At 38.4% G+C, this 15285-nt stretch overlaps 1 protein-coding gene across 3 annotated transcripts in view; it reads right to left on the reverse strand.

Moving 5' to 3' along the window:
- Positions 1 to 15285, reverse strand: part of Ano5 (anoctamin 5) — a 76738-nt gene that overhangs the window by 38562 nt on the left and 22891 nt on the right. For 2 of the 3 annotated variants that reach the window (XM_075952717.1, XM_075952714.1), the window contains exons 6-7: positions 5746 to 5814; positions 3623 to 3907 (exon numbers count right to left, since the gene is read on the reverse strand). In XM_075952717.1, the coding sequence (XP_075808832.1) occupies positions 3623 to 3907; positions 5746 to 5814 (354 nt within the window). The remainder of the gene's footprint in view (positions 1 to 3622; positions 3908 to 5745; positions 5815 to 15285) is intronic. The other variant, XM_075952716.1, reaches the window with a different exon arrangement.

Raw genomic sequence — 15285 nt, forward strand, 5'->3', positions numbered from 1 at the left:
ATTACTCATCAGCTCCATAGCACGGAACTCTTTCTCTCCAGTAAAGCTTCCTGTTCTCCACCCAGCCTTATCTGGAAAATGTATGTGGGCCTGAAAGACTGACCTTAACTTAAAGCTGTCTCTAAGTCAGATGCCTGAGTCATCCTTATCTTGACACTGGGCACAGACCCCGACTAAGAAGACTTGCACTAGGAGCTCGCTATAGGACCCTACAGTCACATGCAAAGCCTGTGTTAGGAGATGCCACTTAATGCAAAGTAAGTTTGTTCCCAGGCTCCCCAGTCCTATATATTCCTTAAATCTGGAATAAAGTTGAGCTGATACACAGAAATATGTCTCCCAGAGGAATGTCTCTATTCGTGCTCAAGGGCCACCAAAGATTTCTGCTGCTCAATCTGCTTCTTTCCCCTCTCCACATGGTGGCCAACAGGCCTGGGGGAAAGAGGACCCCGCGGGTCTGACAGGACACTTCTGCATCTGCACTGAGAATCTGCTAAGGGCACAGCCCCTGTCACCAGTTCCCTGACCCAGATCTTGTAGACGGCAAGCTGTAGCCCCTTCTTTGTGACTTCTGCTGTGCACCCAGGTGCGCAGGAGATAGAGTCTTCGTGTAAACCCCCAGAAACCATCTTCACAGTTGTCAAGGTCTTCTGCAGCAGTTTCTTCACATCGCCCTGGCTTCACAGACTGAGGGTAGGGTCTAAACCCACATTAGGTTTGATGTAAGGTAATGTTGGCTTAAAGGTTTGATCTATCCACACCCCAAAAGGTTCAGCCACAAGGCTGAAAAAGCTGTCTTACTGGATGTCTGTCAACTGCAATACACTTTCAATTTCCTTCAGGAATGTCTCCTTGGTGTCCAAGATTTGACTGACTGGCACAGGTGGCCGAGCAGCTGGCCGTCCTCAGCATTTCACAAATCTGTCTTATGAAGTTTTCTCACTCCTGGCTTTTGATTCAAACTAAGGAACTTTAACTTGATCACACAGAGGTCAATGTGACATTGTATGCCTGGACCAATTTTCATGGTGTTTTGTCTCAGGGAGAAGGGATCGTAGGGAGTGCCAGAGAGATGAAGGGGAATGCTGGTTAAGGGAATAGTCAAAATATATCCAACATTATCTACCTCTTCAGCTTTTGTATGTGTGCATGATTATTATCTTCATGGATTTATTTATTTGCTTATTTGTTTTGAGATAGGGTCTTAACTTTATTTCTCAGAACTGGCTGGAGCTCACTGCATAGTCCAGGCTGGTCCCACACTTAATGGTGGTCTTCCTGCTTCAGCCTTTGAAGGGCCTGTATTCCAGGTGTGAAATACCAGGCCCAGCAAGTCCACTCCACAATGGTCTATTTGTGATATTCAGGAAGGATTCTAACAGTCACATAGACACATGGAGAAATAAAAGTGTTATGTCCAGTTGGGGAAGTGTTGTTTCTAGAGCATCTCAAGGCAGGGTTCCACCAATATTCAGAAAACATGGTGTCACTGAATCTCAGCCAAGTGGCACATGCATGTACTATAGCAATGGAATGTGTCCACCACAGATGGACAGGAAGCTGGTGCCCTCCCTTTAGTGTGCTCTGAAAGTCAGGTCTGTCCTTATGACCAAAGTGACAGAAAATTTCTTATCGGTTTCTCTTTCAATGCAGATGCATTAGGCAGAGATTCAATTCAGAACTCATGTTAACTGTGTAAGCTTTCCCACCTATACAAGTGGCTAAATCTATATCAAAAATTCCATACTTTTTCTATTACGATGGTGTGCACACACATATGCGTCATGGGGACTCTCAATTTAACATTACATATGTGTGTCATATGCATGCATATATAATTTCTTACTGTGGTGTTTGGGAAGATGCTTTCAAATATGAGGGTCTGTCCTAATACGATGCTCCAGAGATTTATTCATTGTGTCCATACACAGATTAAAAAGCTGAGTGGGACAGGAAGGAAGGGACTCTTTCTACATCAGCCTTTTAAACCGTGAGCATGGTGTTTCTGTGCTATAGAAGGAAGGGAGCCTATACTCCCACTTACAAAACTCGCTGGCAAGGTTTACAAGCGACAATGAGTAGCAAAGGATAAGGTGAAGGAATAGCAGCAACCTTCCTGCGCTGAACAGTCTCCTGGTCCATCTTTGTGGAAGGTGGGATAAAGCCTAAATCTAGCACTTTGTATACATTAGGCTGGCACTCAGCAATTAGTAGCATCCTCAGTCATTATCAGACTATAATTAGAACAATAGAGAACAAGTTACTGACTACATTTTCATTCCAGCACAGAACCTCTGCTTCCAGAGAAGTTACTTATTTAGGAAACAGCAACATTACGGCTTGAAAAGAAGTTTTCTGATACAACAGCAGCGCCTCCCTATTCCCTGAAAGGTGATGGTTTGACGTGTAGGCCTTTGTATATTTTAATTCTGCTGGGAAAATAAAAATATTCTTTCCCAATTCATATTCAGTTTGCATCGTACCAAAATTTTAGTAGCTACATCTGTTTGATATCTCTGTAAATTTAAATAAAAATAATGGGTTAAGAACTAGTAAGAGGGCTGGAGAGATGGCTTAGTGGTTAAGAGCATTGCCTGCTCTTCCAAAGGTCCTGAGTTCAATTCCCAGCAACCACATGGTGGCTCACAACCATCTGTAATGAGGTCTGGTGCCCCCTTCTGGCCTGAAGACATACACACAGACAGAATATTGTACACATAGTAAATAAATATTTTTTTTTAAAAAAAACTAGTAAGAAAATTGAATGTGCCATATCTTCTACTTATAAGCAGAGAATGTGTGGGTCTCAAGGGCAAATAGGTCTGTAGTGGCTGGGAATCAGATGGTATAATTAAATCACACACATGTGTGCACACGCACATACACACACAGACACACACACACAAAATACAAAGGCAAGACCAACATGGTCTTTGTTCTTCTGAAATCAGATGTCTAATGAGAATGAGAGCTCTTTCCCACTGAGCAGTTGCTGTCTGTTAAGTGTTGTTCAAAGCTGTTTGCAGATGAATTCACTTAAGTTTCAGGGTAACATAAGAAATGTATGATCTCAACCCAACACAAGGAAACAGTGGTGTCTGGGGCTTCCAGTCAGCAATGTACAAGACCTAGGACTACGGACGGAGAAGAAATATTGTTGACAAGCCTGAAAATGATTTAATTGGGGGGAAAATGTCCGAGGCTCCTTGAAGCCTTTCTATATATAAAGAAATTAAAATATTTAAACTGAATTAAACTGATCGATATTCTGATGTTAAATTTATAAAATCCAATTTAAGATCACGGAATCAATTTACAATGATGATATAATGCACAAACCCTTGGGCTCTCAGTGATAGGCTGTTCTGGAGTTATGTTATTCCTCCTATACTATTGTATCTACTATCAATCACCTGCTCTTAAATAATATTTGAGGAATAGGGATTTTAACAAGTTAAAACTGGATCTAACAGACTCCATCCCTGCATAATCCTATGAGATGGTTATATTTGCCATGCCTAGTAAAACTCTGAGTGCTTAGCTTTGAGCCTGCACAATCCTGTAAGAACAGAGTCTTACACAGCACACATGGAGAGAGGTGTCCAAAGCCTTCACCACTTACAATTCTGTTTCTCGCTGAAGATGGAAAGAAAGTGGCCTCGTCTTCAATGAGGAAGAGCTCCTGGCGATGTCTGCTGAACTGGGCAGTGAAATACTCAGGGTGAGGGTACTTCACAGTGGCTGGGAGCTTCACAGGCCCAAGCATGTACCTCAGAGGTGTGTACTTTGGTCGTGGGATGTCACTCAACTTAATAGGCATCTTGATTCCCAGCACTTCAGCATAAGTGACTAGGACCTCCCATGGGGCGTGGATCTTCACAAAATAGGTTTTTCCATCTTCAGAGTTCTGCATAAAAAAGAGACAGAGTGAAAGAAATTTAAAGATAAAAGAAAGCAAATCTCAAATTCTCAATGATAAAATAAATTTTCAATTTAATCAATTTTTAAGCAAAACTTTTAAGAAATGAGATTCCTCTAAGATGTTTATGTGTGTGTGCGTACTATGGTGGTTTGAACCTATATGGAACCTATAGCTTCCATAGGTTCATACGTTTGAGTGCTTTGTCCCTAGCTAGTGGAATTATTTGAGAAGGATGAGAAGGTGTGGATTTGTTGGAGGAAGTGTGTCACTGAAAGAGAACCTTGAAGTTTCAAATGCATACTTCAGGTCCAGTGTCTTATTCTCTTCCTCCTGTCATGGATCAAGATGGAATCTCTCAACTGTTCCTGCCTCTACAAAGTGCTTCTCCATCACATATTCTAAACCTCTGAAATCATTGCTCCCCCAAAAACTTTGTTTTATAAGTTTCCTTGGCCATGGTATCTTATCATAGTGAAAGAAAAGAAACTAAGACATGTACTAACATAGAAATTAACACACATACATTATATACATGTGTATATATGCATGCCACAAGGAGGGGTGCTACAAAGACACATGGAGACTGAGAGAGAATTTTGTTTGAAATATACTTCAGGTTTATGGCTATACTAGCATAAATATACTCAATATCATCTATAATATACTTTAGTGTGTCTAGTTCACTCAGCACTAGACTGATTCACAGTGATATATACATATATATAATTCTAGACACTATAATGGTTTTTGATGAGCGTCATCTCAGGATTTTGTTTCGATAATCAGTGAGGTTATTAGAATTTATTATATTATATTATATTACATTGTACTACATTACATTATATTATATGCATGCTGTTAGATATTCCCACTCTTCTTCCATAGTTCCTTCATAGACCCGACCTGAAGGTCCACTACAAAGGAAAGTAAGTTATATATTGTGTTGTACTACACACATTCATTGATTGTATCAGTAAAAACTGATGAGAAATAATAGTTAGAAAATGAAAACAAAGTTGGAGGATTTCAGAAGAGTCACAGAGAGAATGTGATCTTAAGTAGGGCTTAAACACAACTTTAAAGGTAATTGTAGAGAAGCGATAATAAACATGAATACAGTTACAGAATGAAATAATGTTACCTATTCATGAACAGAGTACCATGGGTTAAATAGTGGCTATCCTGCAAGACAGCCAGGCCCAGTGTGCAATGTGACAGGCAGCATCAAGGTAAAACAGCTATGTAAACAAAGTGCTTCATCTTTCTATACCCTTAGTGGAAGACACGTGTGTATGTGTGTGTGCACGTGCGCGTGCATGCACGCGTGTCTGATATTGCATATGTAGTGTGTGGATGTGTGTGACTGGAGTCAGTCTTGTGTGTACCTCCATAGGAGTCATCCACCTTGTTTGCTTGTTTGCTCTGAGATGGTCTTTCACTGGGACTGGGGCTCACCAATGAGGGTAGACTCGATGAACACTATGTCCCAGGGGCCCACTTGTTTACCACAGTTGGCATTATAAGAACATATTATCATATCCAGAGTTTTATATGGTTTCTGGGTGAAATTTTATGGCAAGCACTTTACAGATTGGCCTTTCTTCGACTTCCTATGCTCCTGCACATTTTAAGAAGCTTCACTGAAACGTCACCTTACTGACTACAGACCTGTGAAAATGCAGGATGTCTTGTCTCCATGCATATTTCTGTAGCCAAAAGATTTATGTATTGCTCCAAACCCACTCTCTATCTAGCCAAATACATGAATAGGAGAAAAACCCACTTAAAATAAAATCCTTGGATAATTTATCAAATATAGTTACCATTTTATCTTCAATTTCCAACTCAAGACCCGTTTTCCTGAGATTTAGTTCAAACTCGCGTCTTCTTTCCTATGGCAGAAATAAATGAAACGGTGCTGCAGATACTCTGCCTTAGTGGACAGTGCCAGCCTGATGCTCTGTGGGAGCTGACAATGCCAGGCCAACCCTTTGTGTTTGTTGGCAGTCCTAGGGCAACTCTCTGTGTTAGTGCTCAGGGACAGGCTAGCACTCTATGCTAGCTGACATGCCTAGCTAACCTTGGTGACATCTTATTAAGGGCTAGGCAGACTCAAGGCTGTGCTTCCAGAGGGTTCTAGAACCTTCCATGGTTGTATGTAAAAATACACTACAAAGCATTCCTGACTTCAGGTCATGGGCTGATTTTGACCTATAGCATGATTGACAAAACTCTGGAAATACAAAATAGGAACAATCTCTAAGGTTCACAGATTCACATTTGATGATACACACAAACTTTCACTGAGTGATTTGACAGTATGAGAAACTTGGAGACAGAGACACACAGGCTCCTAGCTGGTACAGGCTCAACATTACAAAGATCAGTGATCTTCAAACAAATAATTCTAATGCCACTGCTGTGGTAACTCTTTCAGCCAATAGCCTTTAAGATATCAGCCTACTTGGGCGTGGTCTCTTGTACTATAAATATAGAAGTAAAGCTTGCACAGCCTCTCTCTTGGCTACTGGATTTGGTTCCTCTTACCCTCTTGTGCAGAGAACTGTGATCTGTGTATCTACCCTTAAATAAAGAAACCTTTATTATATCAATTCTCAGCTAGGAATACTTTATAGCATCCATCTACATCTGGAGCCAGACACAATTGCTCCTGGCAGCACCCATCTATTCCTGAGAGAATGTTGAGCACTGAAGACACTCCACTTTGAGCTTGTTTTCTTCTTGGCAAAATTGGCCTTTGGGCAAAGAACTGCCCATGCCTTGACCTCTGACAAAATGCACAATGTCTGTGCAGAACAAGCAAGATACAAGAAAAAAGAATACCAAACCTTGCCAAGACAGGGGAAGATGGTTTTGAAAACTTTCCTGCCTCTGAAAATGGTCAGTCAGTTACTCTAGGCCTTAACCAAAGTTGGTTGCTCCAACATTGCAAATGAGAGTGTGGGTGATTGCCCAGGTAGTCAGTTGTCTCTGTCATTTATTGCATATTTTGGAAGGTGCTTGATTAACTTCCTGTTTACTCAAGTAATATTATTTCCCTTCTCAGGTCTTCAATGGGGTTGAAGACTAGATACTTGTAGTTATTTTCTCTCATGACTTAGTCAAGCCATTTCTAATACAAGACTTAGACTCCTTAGGATAGGACAATTATTGAAACATTAAGAATATGTTTCTTGCTTGCTATTGTTTATGCTGGTTGTAATTCTAATTTTATGCTTGATACTTGTTTTTATTGTATATAATTTTGTATTAGGCTTAGAACTCTCTTATTTAGACAAAAGGGGGGGTGCTGTGAGAACTCCTTCAGTCAATAGCCTTTAAGATACCAGTCTACTTGGGCATGGCCTCTTTTTACTATAAATATAAATGTAAAGCTTGTGAGGCCTCCCTTTCTCAACTTCTGGATTCAGTTCCTGTTCCCTGCTCATGCAGGGATCTGTGAATCTGTGAATCTGCCCCTAAATAAAGGACCCTTTATTATACTCAATTCTGAGGTAGTGTGGGACTATTTTATAGCATCCCTCTACATGACACAGCAGGCCATAATCTCATCGTGGTTTTTGATCGTGACTAGCAAGAGGACTTTCACTTAGAGAAAAAAGGTTAAGATTCACCACAAATCATGGCTTGTAAATAATTACTGTAAGATTTAGACAAAGCCTTGCTGAACAAATCCTCTTCCAGCCTTCATTGTGAACAGTTCAGAAAACTGAACTTTGAAAGGCTTCACTAGGATGTATTGAGTCATTTATGATCAGTAGGTTCCTTTACATTGAAGTTCTGGCAGACACAATAAAGAATCTCTGCTTCCTTTCTGCTTCCAGTGTTAATGTGAAGGGGCCTAAGTCTAGAAACCATCCCCGCTCAACTATCTTGACTTAAATATATTTCTTCAATATATAACATAATTAAAAAATCCAGTAGGAATGGAGAATAATTTAAAATGCTGCATTCAGCACTAACAGAGTGACTATATCTCCAGTTGCAAAGACAATGGCTTTTGTAACTTAGACAGTCACCTACCCTAAGAGTTCAACAGAATGGATGGCAGAAATAAGAGTGAGTTCCAGGTCATTAAACATTATTTTACATTTTACTGCTTTGTAATTAATGAAATAGTTCTAAATTTCTTAAAAATTCTCTTAATTTTTATTTTATGTGTATATGTTGGAGCAAGAGGTGCTATACAGTATGTGTCCAGCTGACAGATTCTTAGACAGACCCACAGTGTACAACTTGTGGGGGACCTGACTTGTAGAACTTCAGGAACACTTGTTTTTTGGATAGTCACTGTCAATTTTACAGAAACCTTGTGAAGCTATGCATCTTCTCCCCTTCAAAATGGAATTCATTCCCAAAATACCTCAGCAATGTAGTTCCCTCCTCTATGGGCAAGGGAATGACTGTCCCGTGGGGCCTTAGAGTGATAACATCCACTCTTGGGTCTAATAGTCAAATCTACTTAAAGTCAGTCCCCCACAATTACCTTTGCTAATAAACCACACAGGGATTTTTAAATGATAGGAAGACAGCCTTCCAGCTCTTACTGACAAACAGGTCTGGATGTTACCAAAGCTGGTTATCCCAATAGAGATTGGGGTGAGGGGAGAGGAGTCCAAGGTTCAGAAATGTCTACCGATCTTGTCTAATGGTTTGGAATGTCAGGTATTTCCCCTTGGATGCTGGCTCTTCCTGAACGGTGTCATTTTTTTTTGGAGTGCTTCTTTTTCAGGTTCTATCTATTTTTTTATTTATGATTCTAAAGTGCATGTTGATACCATCCTTAATGCCTGTGTGGGTCATATAAACTGGAAACCTCAAGTGAGGGGGAAGAGCAGCAAGAACAGCAAGAACAACAGCAGCAGCAAGGAACAAGAAACAGTGTGATTAGAGAGAACATAGAAAGAAGACACGGGATATGATGAATAGATTTATGTTACTTAATTTGTTTATGCTCAGTCCTAATTAGTCAGGTTTTTGCCTGACTGAGCAAATCTTTTTGAATCGTGAGAGTTTTAGTGGGACTTAACCCCAACATAAACCTTGATATGTGTATCTTGCCTGCATCTATGCCTGTGCACCATATTTGTGGAGTGCCCACAGAGGACAAAGGGGGACATATGGGCTCCTAGGACTGGTGATATGGACAGTACTGAGCCTCCAAGTATATGCTGGGAACCACACATACATGTTTCTACAAGAGCTTCTAATGCCCTTAACTACTGAGCTACCTCTCAATCCACCTTTTAAAATTACTTGCACAAAACTCAGGGGTTTTGAGAAATCTATAATTCAGCAATTCCATTCTATTGATCCAAATCACCTTACTTTGCACCAAGATGTATAAGAACAAAGAACATAATTGGACCGGAACTCTGTGATTCTAGGAATGATCTTATTCATGCATAAATGAAGAAAACAATTAGTCCCTATACCTCGTCAATCAATGCATTTATGTTATCCATGCTACTTACATTAAAATTTTTCTGATTATATTTTGTATAATATCAGTGATGTTCTATCAAATATGTGCTCATTTAATCATAAATACACATAGCTGTAATGTTAATCAATACTCAACGTAAAATTATATCTTAGAATATTATGGCCAAGGAGAAAAATATGTCAACCAATCTAATTATGTTTATTGTTACAAAATAATGATTTGATGAGAAATAGAAGATGCACAAGGGCAGCAATTTACATAAGAAAAAATGTGTGAAAAATAAAATGAAAATTTTAGGTGAGGAAAAATTTTAACTGTGAGAGGTTTCTTCTTATAGATCTTAAAAAAACAATGGATGAAAGCATGTGTCTAATTTTTATGTAATTCAATTTTTATATACATATTCTGGAGTTAATTTATAAAATAACATTATATCTTTAAAAAATTATGTTGTGTTTCTGTGTATGTATTTGTACATGTAAGTACCATGGCTGTGGAGGCCTGAAGAGGGCATCAATGTCCTGGGACTGGAGTGATAGGCACTTGTGAGCTGACCCACATGTGTGCTGGGAACTGAAGTCATGTCCTTTGCAAGGGCAGTACATGCTCTTAACTACTGATCCAACTCTATCATTCATATATATATATATATATATATATATATATATATATATATATATATAGAGAGAGAGAGAGAGAGACTCATTCTATCAGTTCTGCTACTCTAGAAAATGTTTAGTAATACACTAGTTAAGCAAGACAAGAACTGAGATTTGGCTATTGCTTTACATGTGGAGATGGACTTTGAGGTTGGGGTACATGGACCTTTGCATGTACTACACTAAAGGTTTTATTTACAGATTTTTTTGGCAAATAAGTAATAATATGTAAGGAAGGGATATAGAGACATGTATATGAGAATGATAACAATTTTTGACTATCAGACTTAAGCTGGATGAAGATAAGAGGGGTAAGGAGCAGTTACTATAAAGATGCTTTCAGAACCTCATCTACTGCAGCTGTATCACATAAGCTAAATTATGGAGTGAGCCAGCCTGGGTGCTCATCAACAGATGTGTTGCTTTGAATAATAATGGCCTCCACAGACTCATATGAGTGCTTAGTCATCAGGGTGTAGCACTATTTAGAAGAATTAGGTGGCCTTCTTAAAGGGTATGTGTCACTTCCTGAGGCTTTTATGACTTTGAGAGCCTAAGCCAGGCCCAGTAGCTCTCCCTCTCTCTCTCTTCTTCGTGCCTGTGGATCCAGATGTAGAACTCTCAGCTACTCCTTCAGCACCATTCAGCCTGCATGCTACCACGCTCCCTGCTATGATGATAATGGACTAAACCTCTGAAACTGTAAGAAAGCCCCAATTAAAAGCTTTCCTGTATAGGAGTTGTTGTGGTCGTGGTGTCTTTTCACAGCAACACAACACTGACTACAACAACAGAGGAGTGAGTGGACCAGGACAAATGATATATACATAATGGAGAAGAAGGAAATTGTGTCATGAATACATCAGAAACTGGAGATTATGGTGTTAAGGGAAGAAGGCTGGACTAACCAAACAAGTATTGTCATGGTGTGAAGAGGGTGTGAGAGTGAAAGGGGGACATAAAGATGTGGAAGAGGGAGAAAGAAACAGATGGGTGAGCATGATCAAAACATGTTATAGGCAAATACGAGAATGTCACACATCCCATAACCAACAATTGCTAAAGAAGGTTTACAAAAGGAAAGAAGGAAGTAAGAGAGGGATGGATGGACAAGTGGATGGGTGGATGCAGGAAGAGGAAATGGCATTTCAATTATATTTTAATAAATAAAGACTGCTTGAAGATCTGACAGTAAAACAGTCCCACTGGTCAGCCTTACAGACCAGGTTATAGTAACACACACCTTTAATCCTAGTAGCCACAATAACATGCACCTTTAATTCCAGTAGCCACAATAGCACACACCTTAATCCCAGTAGCCACACTAGTTGTCATAGAAATCTGGTGGTGTATGGCTTTATTCCCTGTGGTGCATGCCTTTAATCCCTGCCCTAGAAAAGATTATAAAATGGGAAGAGACAGCTCTCAACACACAGTCTCATTCTGAGATTCTGAGAGGCAGGATAGCCATTTAAGACAGAGTTTGAGGTAAGAGCCAGTGGCTGGCTGTTTTGCTTTTCAGATCTTCAGGTTGAACTCCAGTTTCTGACCCTGAGCTTTTATTAATTGTGCTTCATTTGGAACTCATGTGGATTCCAACTCCATGCCTACTAAAACTGGCTCAAAAGGGTCATGTCCAAAGGTTTCCCATCCCTATCCACTTGGGATGATTTTACCTAATAAGTATTTTTTCTGCCAAAACCCTGCCAGAGCAGAGCTACCCCTTTGGGAGACCTGCTGCATAGTGACTTGGCAATTTCCTAGGATCTTGCACACTCCCCCGCCCCCCGCTATGCTGTGACTTGAACAGCTTCTGGTTTATATTCCCAGAAAACAATTTACTGAGATCTCCTAACAAACATAGGTTCATTTTATTAATAAATCAATCAATAAATAAATCTGGAAGTTATATAATTGTAGAAAATATTACCATCAAGGAATTTAATAATGTTTCCATTATATCATAGATGATATTCTGCAGGGCTTATATTGTTTTTCTGATGCATCCATTTACTTAATAATGTGACTTACCTTTGTTTTTCATATTATATCCTTTAAAAATTTTATCATAACAAAGCCAAGAATGAAGTACTTTTGAAAATGATACAGTCTTTATGGACTAATAATAACCAGCTAGCTGACAGTATGTATACCATCAAAAATCAAAAGTTAGCTAAAAAATTAATACCATTGAAAAGGATATTAATAATTTTCCAGAAAAGTTCAAGCCATGATAAAGAGTGCTGAAAAATTATCTGAAAGAATTCATAGTTTTGAATTTGACAATCAAAATCTGTTAAAAAGTTATGTTAAGTTAGCAGATAGAGTATCTCTTCAGGAAGGTATTCTGCACACCATCCAAGTACTATCCAAGGATGAGAAGTTATCATTATTGGAAAAATTTTATATTTTGAAATCATACATGTAGAATGAGGCCCAGAGATTATGTGAGTCATTTAAATCATTAGATATATTCACAGGTCAAGAGATTAATGCTTTACAAATCAGTGGTAAAAAGATTTGAAACGATTGAGGAAATTATCAGAACTGATAAAGGGAGGTGGAGGTAAAAGGGCAGGATTTAACATCACTATTACCTGTCAGAGTCAGAGATGACATACCAAGGGTTTTAGCTACTTATCCTGTAATCACCTCTAAAAAACCATCCAGCATTAAATACCCTAAAGCATTCAGAGAATGTGAATGGAAACCTATAGGTATGAATGATCTAAAGGAAATTAAACAAGCACTAGTATCTTATGACTTGCATTCACCATTTGTTATGGAGACGGTGAAAATGTGGGTTTCCAGCAATAAGGCTATCACACATGATTGGTATCAGCAATCCTAGAAGATGGGCCACAACTGCTGTGGAGACGCTAATGGAGAGAAAAGGCAAAAATTTTAGAACACCAGAGAAGAACAAAGGATTTGAGGCTTCCCAAGATCAAATTCTTGATAAGAGCACTTATGCTTATTTGCAGGATCAAGCTCTTTATGATGAGCACATCCTTTATCTATGTCAAAGAGGTAAATTCTTGGGGCAGTATTCAAGAACTAAGAAAAAGAATTGAATATATACTAGGGTTAAAGAAGGCCAAAGAGAACCCTTTAGTGACTTTTTACAAAGATTAACTAAGGCTATAGAATAGGAAGATAGAGGAGTTCTTATTGAATTTCTGGCTTTTGAAAATGCCAACTTAGGAGTCCTGGGACACTGGCAGACCAGGATTTAGCCAATGACCTGATCCAGAGTCAGTGATCTCCACTAGAACAGGTACAGGGAAGTAACCACTGGCACCTAGAATATTATTCAACAGAATCTCAGAAAGCTCCAACCACACCTATTAGAGGAAAAGATGAGTAGAAAAGGTAAGAACACATGTAACACCACAAAGAGCAAAACAACACCAGTAAAACCTAAAGACCCTAAAACAGAAAGAAATGAACAACCAAATATAGATGAAGCAGAAGAAAAGGACCTAAAAAATAACTTCAAGAGAATGATTGAAACTCTTAAAGAGGAAGTGAAAAATTTCCTTAAAGAAATGGAGGAAAAGACAAACAAAAAATTGGAAGACAGCAGCAAACCACTTAAAGAAAACCAAGAAAAATAAATCAAACATATGAAAGAAACTATTCAAGACTTGAAAACTGAAATAGAGACAATAAAGAAAACACAAGCCGAAGGAATAAAAGAAACAGAAATCATGAAAAAATGATCAGGAACCACAAACAAAAGTATGAACAGCAGAATATAAGAGATGGAAGAGAGAATCTGAAGCACAGAAGATACAATAGAGGAAACAGACTCATCAGTTAAAGAAAACATTAAATCTAAGAAAAGCTCAAACCAAAATATTCAGAAAATATGGGATACTATAAAAAGGCCAAATCTAAGAATAATACGTATAGAAAAAAATTTCAACTCAAAAGCACAGAAAATATATTTAATGAAATCATAGAAGAAAACTTTCCCAACCTAAAGAAAGATATGCCTATGAAGATACAAGAGAGCTTACAGAACACCAAATAGACTGGATCAAAAAAAAAAAAAGTTCTCTTGCCCATAATAATCAAAACACAAAACATACAGAGTAAAGAAAGAATATTAAGAGCTGCAAAGGAAAAATTCCAAGTAACATATAAAGGTAGACCTATCAGAATTACACTTGGCTTCTCTTTGGAGACAATAAAAGTCAGAATGTCATGGTCAAGCATTATGCAGACATTGAGACCACCAACACCAGCCCAGACTACTATACCCAGCAAAACTGTTAATCACCATAGAAAAACAAAACAAGATATTCCATGACAAATCTAGGTTTCACCAATACTTAGTCACAAACCCAGCCCTACACAAAATACTAGAAGGAAAACTCCAACCCAAGGAAGATGGCTACACCAACAAAAACACAGACAACTGATGGTCACAAAGCAGAAAATCCCAAAGAAAACAAAAACACACAAATTAACATCACCGACAATGAAAACTAAATTAACAGGAGGTAGCAATCACTGGTCATTAATATCCCTTAATGTAAATAGACTGAATTTACCTTAGAAATGCACAGAATCCATCCTTGTCCTGCATACAAGAAACACATCTAAACATCAAGGACAGACATCATCTCGAGTAAAGGGTTGGAAAAAACTGTACCAATCAAATGGACCTAAGAAACAAGTGGGTGTAGCTATCTTGATATCTAACAAAATAGACTTCAAGCTAAAATCAGTCAAAAGAGACAAAGAAGATCATTTCATATCAGTCACAGGAAAAATTTATCAAGACAAAATTTCAATACTGAACATCTATGCTCGAAATAAAAGGGCACACATGTATGTAAAAGAAACACTTCTAAAGCTTAAATCATACTTTAACCCCCCCACACTAATAGTGGGAGACTTCAACACTCCCCTCTTACCACTGGACAGGTCAATCAGACGAAAAATGAACAGAGAAATAAGAGAACTAACAAATGTTATGACTCAAATGGACTTAACAGACATATATAAAATATTTCATCCAAACAGAAAAGAACATACCTTTTTCTTAGCACCTCATAGAATCTTCTCAATAATCAACCACATATACAATAACAAAACAAACCTCAATAAATCCAAAAAAATTAAAATAACCTAATGTATCTTATCAGATCACCATGGACAAAAACCAGAAGTCAACAACAATAATAATTCCAGAAAACCTACAAATATGTGGAAATTAAACAATACTC

This window comes from Microtus pennsylvanicus, chromosome 18 (genome assembly GCF_037038515.1).
Source record: "Microtus pennsylvanicus isolate mMicPen1 chromosome 18, mMicPen1.hap1, whole genome shotgun sequence".
NCBI classification, from domain to species: domain Eukaryota; kingdom Metazoa; phylum Chordata; class Mammalia; order Rodentia; family Cricetidae; genus Microtus; species Microtus pennsylvanicus.